This window comes from Pseudonaja textilis, chromosome 3 (assembly GCF_049901715.1).
Source record: "Pseudonaja textilis isolate UNSWEBS1 chromosome 3, rPseTex1.2, whole genome shotgun sequence".
Taxonomy (NCBI): domain Eukaryota; kingdom Metazoa; phylum Chordata; class Lepidosauria; order Squamata; family Elapidae; genus Pseudonaja; species Pseudonaja textilis.
The window spans coordinates 105,674,606-105,687,287 of record NC_141992.1 but is presented as its reverse complement, the minus strand read 5'-3'; the positions used below and the strand labels follow the sequence as shown (position 1 = coordinate 105,687,287).

Sequence of the window (12,682 nt, the reverse complement as noted above, 5' to 3'; positions counted from 1 at the left end):
TTTTATTGGGAATTTTACCTGAAATATATAGTAAAGACTTGAAATACCTGATTGTAAATGTATTAACAGGGGCTAGGATTGTATTTGCTAAAAACTGGAAAAATGAGAAAATACCATCACAGGAGAAAATCATTAAAAAAATACTGGAATGTGCTGAAATGAGTAGATTGACATTTGAAATTAGAGAACAAGATGATAAACAATTTTATAAAATTTGGAATCTTTTCTATCAATGGTTAGACAATAAAATACAGTAATGAAATACATAGACTTTTAGAAAATAATAAATATATAAAGATGTACTTTTTTCTTATTATATCTACAAAATGTTTTTAGGATAGATTTGGGATGATAATATGAACTGTTATAAAATAAACTAAGTAAATTATGATTATCTTGTAAAACATGAATGAATAAAAGTAGAGTCAAATGATTGATTAATAATGATACTAAGGTATTTAATTTTTGATTGACAATATGAGATCATATGCAATGTAATTGTAATCAAAGACTATGAAATGGAAGCATAAAACAATTTGTAAACCAACCGGCACACTGTATGTACACCTATGGAAGATAGCTTGATGTTTTTATGTTTTGTTTGTTTATGTTTGTTTTTAAAAACCAATCAAAAAAATTTTTTTTAAAAAAAGAAGAGCACATAAAGTTACTCTGAGCAGTTCTCACAAAACTCCAAAATGCCAAACTATATGCAAAACTCTCTAAATATGAGTTCCATCAAGAAAAATCAACTACCTAGGATAAAGAATATCTCACGAGGGAATAGAGATGGACCCACAAAAAGTAAAAGTTGTCATTGATTGGGAGCTGCCCCATACTTGCAAACAACTGCAAAGCTTCCTGGGTTTTGCAAACCAAGGCAATCCCTTACCTGGACAATGGAATGCCAAGCGGCATTCAAAAAACTTAAACAACTATTCTCAGCAGAACTAATCCTGAAACACCCAGGCCCAGTGCAACCATTTGTCATCCAAGCGGACGCTTGCGATGTAGCGGTAGGAGCAGTTCCTACTCCAAAAGAATGCATGTGGACAGTTGCAACCTTGTGCTTATACTTCCAAGAAATTGACAGAAACCGAACAAAGATGGGCCATATGGGAGAAAGAGGCATATGCTGTGTGATGGGTACTCCTCACATGGAGACACTTCCTAGAAGGGAACAAGATCCCCTTCAAAGTCTGGACTGATCATAAAAAACTAGAAGCCCTGAAAACTCCACAGAAACTCTCCCCAAAACAAGTATGTTGGGTGCAATATTTTAAACATTTTTTTTAATTTGAAAAAACTTTATTAAATACAAAAGGTTAAAACATACAAATGTACAAAAATAAAAGGTAAAAAGTCATCTACATAGACATCACAACACTTTCTATAATAGAACTAATTATATTTTTCTCTAATACATTTGATAGTGAGTTAAATATTTCATAATAAATATTGAGTGGCAGTTATTTCCTATATCCTGTAAATTACCTATTAACTATATTCTATAAAACATAATAGTCTATTATTATTTTTTGGTATTGGATTATAATTATATGTTTTTACAAATATATTCTATCTATTACTTAGTCAAAGAACAAGGAGACCTAGAATTAACATTTGTAAATTCCTGTCATTTGGTATATATATCATAATATGTTTCGTAGATTCATTTCCCCCTTATTTTATACATTCCTTTTTTTATGTTCTAACCAGTCGTACCATTTGTCCCAAATCAAATAAAATTCTGAATCATCCTTTCCTTTTAATTTTAATGTGAGCTTCTCCATTTCAGCGCATTCATAAATTTTTTGAATGATAAAATGTATAGACAGTGTATTAGGCATTTTCCAGTATTGTGCCAGTGAGATTCGTGCCACTTTTAACATGTGAATAATCAAATACTTTACTTTGAGGGAATAACCCTCATTAATCATACCCAGGAAATACAATTTAGGTTCCCAGTCCAATTCATCTTGGACAATTTCCTCTATCCAAATTTTGATCCTAATCCAAAAAATTTTAACAACTGGGCATGTCCACCAGAGATAGAAGAAGGTACCATGATTTCCCTTGCATTTCCAACAAATCAGGTTTACTGTTGGATACATTTTTGCCAATCTAGAAGGTGCCAGATGCCATCTATATATCATTTTATATAAGTTTTCTTTATAAGATACTGATTTTATTAATATAAGATTTCTCTGCCAAATTTCTTCCCAGTTGTCTAGATCTATATTGTGACCAAAATTTTTTGCTCATCCTATCATTGCTCCTTTCATGATTTCCTCAGCTAATTCATATTCTAGTAAATAATGATATAATTTGGATATCATATTTTTTTCTGGGCCCAAGAGTATCTTATCGAGTTTGGTATTTTTTATTTCTAATCCAAATTCTTTTAAGTCCCTCTCATATCTCATTGCTATTTGAAAATATGACCAGATCCTTTAGGGAAACTAAGAACTCGACAGGACTTACAGGAACAGGGATTTAAAATTGATCAGTGGTTATATATACAAATCCATAGTAGATACAAACAAGATATCAAAGAGTTTGGAATTTATAGCAAATTACAACACTTAGATAAAATCTTATTAGGATCAAATAAAAAGAATATTTCTAAATTTTATAAATATTTATTGGAGGTAGAATTAGAGCAAGAGATAGTGAAAGGGAACATGATAATGTGGAGTAGGAATATTGGAAGAAGCATTACATTAACAGAATGGGAAAAGATCTGGAATAGAATCATTAAGATTACGAAATCGGCGGCGTACAAAGAAAATATGTATAAAATGTTATATAGATGGCACTTACCCCCTTCGAGGTTAGCGAAAATGAACCCAAACTCTAGTCCAAAATGTTGGAAATGTAAAAACATAGAGGGAACCTACTTTCATATGTGGTGGACCTGTAAAGAAGCCCAGAAATACTGGCAAAAATTAGAAAATGGCTGGAGGAGATAACCAAAGATCAAATTGAATACAAACCAGAGTTCTTCCTACTAGGGATCTCTGATAAACATTTTCCTAAAAGACGAAATACATAATAATTCATATTCTAACTGCGGCCAGATTAGCATTTGCCCAGTGCTGGAAATCATCCCGTTTACCTACAGATCAATTGGTCATTCAGAAAATATGTGACTGCGCAGAAATGGACAATTTAACCATAGCTCTTAAAAATAAAGAGTCTTCAGCATTTGATAATAATTGGAATGCATGGTATAATTGGTTATATCAGAGATAAACTGTTTAATGAGCATAAATAAGCATAAATATCCATAAATAGCGATAAGATGTGTATATTTAAAGTAAGGTAGGAGAATTGGATCTTGTAGACTGTCAAAAGAATATTTGTCTGGTTTTAACGTATTTTCTTTTTCTTCCGTCTCTTTGTTTTTGTTTTTGTTTTTCTCTCTTTTATACTTCTTCTTCTCCTTTTTCGGTCGCAAGACCGAGCGTTTTTTTTTTCTCTCTTTTCTCTTCTTTCTTTCTTCTTTTTCTCTCTCTGTTTCTTATGTAATGTTGTTATGTTATTTTTTTAATTGTAAATTCAATAAAATTTATATGAAAAAAAAAAGAAAGAAAATATGACCAAGAATCAATAATTATTTCTTGATTTTCTAAATCTTGGATCAATTTAAGTTCCCCTTCATTATCTAAAATTTGGTGATATTTAAGCTTTTTACTAATATCCATTGTGTTAGGGTGGAACATTGATTCCATTATTGATAACCATGTTGGGACTTTAATATAATGATTTCTCCTGATATCTGTCCAAGTTTTAATCAAAGGGTATGTCTATAGACATATAAGTGGCTTTTACTATTCAGGTTCCATAAAAAGGCATGCCATCCTAATTGTAAATCATAACCCTCTATTGTTAAAATTCTTTTATTTCCAATTTAATCCAATCCTTTATCCACACTAACATTGTTGCTTTATAATAGGTCTCCCAGGCAGGGAGTCCAAAGCCACCTCTGCTTTTATTGTCTTATAGGTAAATTATTTTAATTCTTTTTTCTTTTGGAAACAAATTTTATTAATTTTAAAGACAAACAAAACATCATTAAACATTGCAAACATAAACCTCTTTCCATTGTAAATCTTTGCAGGGCAGATAAAACATTATTTTATACAGCATAATTCTAATTTATCCCATTTCCATATGGACAAATAAATATCTTTTAGCAAATTTCTCATTATTTCTCTTTGCTCTTATTCAATTACATTTCTTTTCTATATTTATCTATTTTATAGTCATCATATTTATATTTCCCTCTAACTTGTTTACAATTATTCTCATCTGACATTCTTCCAACATTTTATTAATTCTCAATCAAACATAAACACACAAAACACAAAAACATAAATCTTCTTTTTAGAAAGTGGCTTGGCCCCAGATTACCTCTCTTTATATGGACTTCAATTAAATTCATGCTCATCTTATATACCATTACCTATCTTATTTACCATTCTATATCTTCTATATAACTTCTCCCCGCTTTTCACTCTTAATTCTATTTTATTTATTTCATCTTACTTTAAATCATTATACTTGTATCTTTTGTCCATTCTTTTCCATTTATCCATTTATCTCATTCTCTATAATAGAAAAAAAAAAGATTTCTCCTGGAATCACTAATCGAAGTATGATGCCTTTCTATCGTTCCCCTAAATTGACATTTAAAATAACACTTAGATCCCAGTCTGATTCTGCTTAGTACATTCTACCTACTAAATTTTAAGAAAAAGAGAGAATAGTAAATCTATAAAATAATTAAGTACATAATTAAATATTAAAATCTATTATTAAATCTTAAACATTTTAATATTTTAATTTATTAAATCTTGTAACATTCCAATTGTCTATTTCAAAGACAGATGCTGCAATAATAAGTTTAAAATAACATCAACACAGTAGCCAATTAAACTCTATAATTGAACTAAATATTTTAAACATTCCCTTTAATATTTTATTAAATCTTAAAATCTATCATTATTAAGCATTTTAATATTTTAGTCATCAAACAGTCCAAACAGAGCACAAAGTTCTTCCCTTTGCATTTTCTCTTCCTGGGGTAATATCAATTAAAAAAAAAAGCCCAGTCTGTATTTTAAAGCCTTATTGCAATTAACGTCTAGTCTCAAAATCTTCAAGGCATCTCCTCCAACAAGATCTTAATATATAAAAAAAATTTTTTTGTCCTCTCCCTTCCCACTTGTAACAAAGAGCTTTAAATTTTTACCTTCTATAGAAAATCAGGTTTTTCAATGTCCATTTGTTAACTCCGTATGGAAGGAGAGTAAACTTTCCCTTTCAGCACTTCCATTCGCTGCTTTAAAAATCTCCTCTGAAAACAATGTATCGTTCAAAAAAATCGTAGTTTTCAGGATGTTAAATGTATCTTAAAGTCCCAGTTCAGCCAAAGAACTTTCACTTCAAAACTTTCTCCTTTCTCCTGCACAGTCTTGTCCAGCTGCCGGCTTCTTTGTGGTGGCCATTACTGACCACCACTCCACCGCCTTGAGAAAGGGGTTTTGCTGGCTGGGGAGGGGGTCTGCGATACTCCCAAACCCCTATCCGGATCCACCTTGTCTTCGGCTGCCTCTACGGGGCAGCCTTATCCTCCAGACCCGTCGGGATCGGAGGCACCAAGACAGCTAGCACAATAGGGATTGCGCAGGATCACAAATCCCCGCCGCTGCTGAAGCCTGGCAAACCGGAAGTTTCCAATTCTTTTAATTCTTGATTTCTTGCCTGCCCAAATGAATTTCATAATAATTTTGTCCAACTCTTTTAAAAAAATCTAATAATATAGGGATCATTTGAAATAGATATAACAATTTAGATAAAACATTCATTTTGATTGTGCCTTCATTGTGTCCCGGAGATTTTGCAATGAGGTATCCTGTTCTTTGTTAAATTTAAAAAATACTTCTAATTCTTTCCTAATTTTTTGAGTATACCCTTTTTCCTTCAATAGTTGTGGATTGTGTCTACCTACTTTTCTTACAAGTTTCATATGTCCAGATTATCTGCAATGGATTGTGGTCTGCCCAAGTATTAGTTAATATCTCTATATTTTTATGTCCTTAAATAAATCATTATTCACCCATACCATATCCAACCTTGACCAAGATTTGTGTGGATTGTAGTAGAAAATAAATTGAGTCACCCAGAGTTCAATTTCCTCCATGCGTTTACTAAATCTAGTTCTTCAGCCATATCTAAAAAAAAATTAGGCAGTATATTCCATCTTTTTTATGTTTTTGGTCACTGGCATAATCCTGTTTATTATTAGTAATTGCATTATAATTGCCAATTATGCAAATCATGGGTTTTCCTAATTCTATTAATTTCTCATATAGGGTTTTATAAAATTCATTTTGATTTGTATTGGGGGCATATATTCCTACTAGTAAAATCTTTTTATTTTGTATAACCACCTCTATAATTAATATACTTCCCATCATATCATTATAAATCAATTTCAACCTTATTTCTTCTTTAATATATAATGCTACTTCTCTCTTTTTTTCCTCCGCTAATGATATATACAGTTTCCCCAATTTTATGTTTTGTAAATATATCTGATCTTGTAATTTGATATGAATCTCTTGAAGACATATTATATCAAATTTCTGTTTCTCTAGTTTCAAAAATATTCTTTTCCTTTTTGATGAATCATTTAATCCATTGATTAGTGTCAGTCCTTTTTCCATTATTCCTTACTCTGGCCTCTATCTCTTGTTGGTTCTGGTTGCTGTTTGACTCCTAGTTTTGATTCCTATTTCTTCTCAAGCAAGTATTTCTCCCCTACTTTCTTTATCTTGGTCTTTCTCTCTCTCTCTAGTTCTTTGTTGTACTTCTTCTTGGTTTGGCATTTCAAGTTCATCTTTAGTACTAGTTTCCTCTTCTGATCCACCTATCTGTTCAAAGAAGTCTTGTGTTTTAGTTAGGTTGTCAATATTCAGTCTTTTCTCATTTGTGAAGTCAAAATACCTTCTGGGATGATCCATTTAGAGGGGATATTTTTTTTTATTTGAATAGTTTATGAAGAACCAATAGTCCTTCCTCTGTTCCTGGACTCTTTTTGGAATTGGTTTCAGTACAATTATTTCTCTGTCTTTATATTTTATTGTCTCCTCCCTTGAAATCTTATAGATTATATCTCTGACTTTTCTCCTGGCAAATATGATATGGACCTCCTGAGGAAGTCTATGCCATCTCACATAGCTAGTATAGACTCTGTAGATGTCATCTATTTCATTTATTATTTCATTCTTATCTCTTTGGAGAAATTCTGCTAAGTGTTCAGCAAAAACACCCCCACAGGAGGCTTTCCTGAGGGCCAGAAGGGCCAAAAATGGAGGGGTTTGCTGCAAAAAAGCCAAGCACACCCAGTCACATGGCCATGCCCACCTAGCCATGCCCACTGAACTGGTTGTTACAAAATTTGAATCCCACCCCTGCCCTGGACTTTTAAAAACAGTGGCAGCACTCAGCACTCTGGAGAGAGATCTCTATGGACTTTATAGTGAAGCTCCCTGAAAGTTCAGGAAACACTGTTATTTGGGTTGTAATGGACCTTTTTCAAAATAGGTTCATTTTGTACCCTGCCAGAAGATCCCAACAGCCAAGGCATTGGCAAAGATGTTTTTAATACACATTTATTGCCTCCATGGAGCTCCCCAATGGATTATCTCAGATGGGGTGTACAATTCACATCCACATTTTGGCAGGCATTTTTAAATCTATTAGGCTCCACCCAGGGGTTGTCCTCTTAGAATCATCCCCAGACTAATGGCTCAATAGAGAGAGCTAATGGCATTTTAGAACAATATTTAAGGTGTTTTATTAATTAACAACAGGACAATTGGACTGACCTTCTACCTTTTGCAGAGGTAGCATAGAATAACCCGGTCCACAGTAGCATTGGTTTCACCCTATTTCAGGTAGCCACAGGACAAGAATTCAATCCCATGTCAGAGCTACCTACCAAGGAACCTGAAATTCCCTCTCTTAAGGAGTGGATAAACAATTTACAAACCACTTGGCCAGTGGTCAGACTGGCCTTACTAGGCTAGAGCAGCTTTTAAAACTCAAGCGGACAAAAACCACTGTGAACCTAAACTGTTCAAAGTTGGAGACCACGTATATTTATCTACAAAGTTTCTAAAATCATTAAAACCCCCAAAGAAACTGGGAGCTAAATTCATTGGCCCATTTTCCATCTCCAGAATCATCAACCCTGTTACTGTAGAACTTCTACTCACCAAGACACTTAGACAGGTTCATCCAATATTTCACTGCAGTCTACTCAAACCAAAGATCACTTCAAAACTTAGACCCACCCTTCCCATTCCTCCAACTACCATTATGGTACATAGGGAACAACATTTTAAAATTAAAGATATCCTTGACTCATGCACTCACCGTGGATTCACACAATATTAAGTAGCTTGGAAACACCCCCTTCCTCAGAAAATGAGTGGGTAGCCAAACAACATGTAAAAGCCCCCCACATTACTATGGAAGTTCCACCTGAAATACCCTCACAAACCATCCTATGTTTCAAATGTAACACATGTTTTATGTCTTCCAGATGGATTTGTCAATTTTTTGAGGAGACCAATAAGTCAGATCCATGTATCTGCCATTCTTCAATGGAAGAAGAAGAAGTGGGGGGGGGGGGTTTGATACAAGTAATCCTTTTTGATGCAATCTGAATATCTTAATTCTTGTATTGAATATGTATAACCTGCACACAATTTTACAACTGGGGACTGGAGCCCAGATGCCTGGAAACTTGCCACCTCTTGGAGAGATAGCAAGAGGAGAAGGGGCTATAAAAATTCCAGCTCCGAAAGAAACTTCCTGGGAAGCTTTTCTTAACTACTTTCCCAGAAAGGGGGGGTGGGAATTAACATGTTGCTTCTTTGTATTGATGAAATCCACACAGGACTAAGGGGAGGGATTCTAACTCCCTTTATCTAAGCTGCATGCCTGGAGGGATATTAGACCCTTCTTTGAATATTGTCTGGCTATTTTCAATGAAGAATTTCTTTTGAAATACCCAGTTTTCAAAAGTTCATTCTTATCGTCTGAAGGGGAGAGAGTCTGGTCCTTATAGAGATAGTATTAATATCAGATGAAACAATAATTCCACTTTATACTGCACTGGTGAGATCACAGTTGGAATTTCTAAATCTGGTCACAAAGGTGTGAAATCCTAGAAAGAGTACAGAGAAGAGCAACAAAGATAAGAAGAGGTCTGGAGACTAAACCATATAATGAACAATTGAGGGAATTAGGTATGTCTACCTGATGAAGAAAAGGACTAGGGGTGACATGATAGCAGTCTTCTAGTACTTGAGGGGTATCACAGAGGGGGAGTCAACTTATTCTCTAAAGCACCTACAGTAGGACAAAAAGTAATGGGTAAAAGTTTGTTAAATGGAGATCCAACTTAGAACTAAGGAGAAATTTCCTGATTGTAAGAATAAACAATCAGTAGAACAACTTGCCTCTTGAAATTGTGGGTATTCCATCACTACAGTTTTTCAAAAAGATACTGGACAGCCATTTGTCTGGAATGGTATAGGATCTACTGCCATGGGAAGAGGGTTTGACTAGAAGACCTCCAAGGTCCCTTTCAACCCTATTATTTTGTACTCTAATATTTGTTTGACTGTCTGTCTATCTACCCACACATACCCCCTGTCTACAAGATTTTATTTAACACATTGTCCTTCAGATAAAATGAAATAAAGGGTTGCAGAGTGGTTTAAAGTTGGTTTCCCAAGGTTGCTTCTGAAACATAGGTGTGTCAATATAGATCTGTCTCTTTTCTTGACACAACTGCAACTTCTCCCAGGACTGCCTATCTGATGCCTATCCTTAGTGAAATATCTCATTGTAAATAAATTCATTATTATTAATAAATCTGTTTGCTGTCCATTGTGCTGGAAGGTGAGGTTTATCTAAGACATCTCATTAACATTTAACTGACATACTGAATATATCATAAATTGATTTATTGAATAAAGCATATTGTTGTTCTTTCATGCTGTGGAAGAGTTTTAAATGTTGGATTGTTTTTACAGGGAATTTATAAATGCTTTCCATAGTTTCTTTGGATAGTGAGATGGGTGACATATACATTTAATAAATAAAAATAAACAATAAATAAACGATTTCTGAAGGCAAAAAGGCAAAAAACCCAATTCTTTTATAAAATACAGAATGATACATTTATAAAACACTTGCTGGGGCACAATTTTTTAAAATCAGATCTCACCTTCAGTATAGTGGAATTATCAAAATTGTAATCACCTAGAGCAAAATTAATCTATGTTTCTATGATGTTCACAATCAAACCATATATTTCAGTTTTTCTACAGTTTAGGGCAGGGGTCCCCAGCCCCCAGGCCATGGCCCACTGCTGGGCCATGGCTCATTTGCAACAGCACCTTGCAAGGCACACATAGCTTGACTCATATAAGCAGCAGGCCGGAACATACATACATGCACAGCTTGACTTGCATGTGATAGACTAGTGCACATACACCTCAATTAATCAAGTTGTTTGTGCATACATGTGCGTGCTGGTCCACCATTCACACAGCCCGGTTTTCCTCTCCCGCAGTCCACCCAGGCCCCCAAGCCACAAAGATTGGGGACTGTTGATTTAGGATAAATAATGTGATTTTGTATAGACAGAAAATATTTTCTGACCCAAATCATTAAATGCCATTCAACAAATGTAAACTAAATAGTTTAAAGAATAGTGAGCAAACCTAACAATATTCTCAAGCTTCAGTAAAAGAGAAGCCATACAGGTTCATAGCCTGAGCAGAACTATTTCATTTTGATCTATGACACAATAAAATATTTCTATTATATCTTGTACATTATCTTGACCAAAATTAAGATTTTGTTTACAAGATGCCTTAGGATTCAATACAAGCATTCACAAGAGTGCACAAGCAAGTAAATGGATTCCCCAGCTAAACCATTATCCAAGGTTTCCCAAATACCATTTTAAAAAGAACAGTTCTCTTACTTTTCCAGAAACCAAGACGAGACAAAAATAAGCATCAACTATTATTTCTAATTATTTTGAAAGTAAGAATTCTTCTTGCTTTTCAGTGTTTTTAATCTAATGAACAATCAGTTATACAATGATTTGCAGACACATGGAAATAGAATACAGTCATATTCATCATTTTGACTCAGATATAGAAGCAGACTAGTAGACAATGGAGTTGTTTTTAACAAGGTAATCAAATACTCCATATAATCACTGTTTTACATTGTTTATTTGTGAATACAGATAGTCTTTGACTTACCACCCTTGATGTAGCATATTACATTTATTGATCAAAGTCCATGTTCATAAAATTTTAATCTATATGATATACTTTGCTTACCATGCTTTTTCTAAACTTTGCTGCTTCTCCTGGAGCTCTTGCTTCAGGCTCTCCACTTCCACTTTTAGCTCAATATTCTAAAAAAGAACAGTAAAGAATCAACATAATCTATTGTACTGTACTGTAGGATTTTCTGTTCTGATAAGTCAACAAGTGGGACCCATGACCATCCCAGTGGAGTTAAGGGTGCCCTTGTCTGGTGCCCAAGGGAAGATGTTAGTCCTTTTGGAATCTGTTAGCCCTTTTGGAATCTGGGTGTACAAGGTGCATGATTAGCCCAGAGGTGGTGGAGAAACTAGGGCTGAGATTAAGGACATTGAAAATACCCATAGCATTTTGCCAGTTAGAGGGATTGCTGGCTGGGGAGGCCCGGCTCATTTTGTAATGGAGCCAGTGGAAATGTCGATGGGGGACCACTGAGAGACTTTGTGTTTTATTGTGGCCCCTGGGATGGAGTGCCCCCTTGTACTCAGATTACCCTGGCTCCCGAAATGAAATCCTCACATGGACTGGAGGAAGGGTCTGTTGTGCATCCATTCTACCCAGCCACAGAAGGGAGTGGGAAGTCCCCTAGTAATAGCCAAAGCCACAAAGAAGCTGGCATCAGTGGCAAGTGAACATATTGTTGGGGAGGAGAAAATCCCAAGGGAATATTGGGACCTGTTAGGAATCTGTCCACCAGTTAGTTGGGTTGGCAATATATAAACCAACAATGTATGTTTATAGCTTTAAGACAAAATCACTATATTGATTTATACTATATTCCGATTGGTTGATTATATTGCAAATTACCATAAGAGAGAGCTAGAGATCATAGCTTGCTCTCTCTGACATTCTGTCTCTTTGACATTCTCTCTCTCTGACATTCTGTTGCTATCTAAGGTTCTCTGTTGTATTTATGCTGTGCTTATACATTGATATCTTTGTTTACTGTAAATGACAAAGGCAACTGGTAAGAAGATTTTGTAATTAGATATTATTTGGACTGTTAAACATATATGATTCTGAAGATGGCGGCTCCCAACTAGGAAGGTGAAGCTCTCACTCCTGGAGCACTATCTCCCTATAAAGCCACCACCTGAACCAGAAATCACTTTTAAAGCTGCTGCTTGCACCAGTAACCGTGAGTAAACCTGATCCCAAAAAACAAGCCCAAAAACGCTGGATTCTGAAGCCGTGGAGCCCAAATAATGCTAGCAGAGCTCCTGCTAATTGATCCGGAGCCCTCCTCTCCTTCC

General features: G+C 34.7%; 1 protein-coding gene across 11 annotated transcripts in view; it reads right to left on the bottom strand.

The window, feature by feature from the left end:
* PDE4DIP (phosphodiesterase 4D interacting protein) overlaps positions 1 to 12,682 on the bottom strand; it is a 353,766-nt gene that overhangs the window by 269,129 nt on the left and 71,955 nt on the right. For 9 of the 11 annotated variants that reach the window (XM_087932026.1, XM_087932029.1, XM_087932027.1 and 6 more), the window contains exon 2: positions 11,445 to 11,521. The exons of the other annotated variants lie outside the window; for them this stretch is intronic. In XM_087932026.1, coding sequence (XP_087788152.1) covers positions 11,445 to 11,521 — 77 coding nt within the window. The remainder of the gene's footprint in view (positions 1 to 11,444; positions 11,522 to 12,682) is intronic. 11 annotated transcript variants of the gene reach the window in all.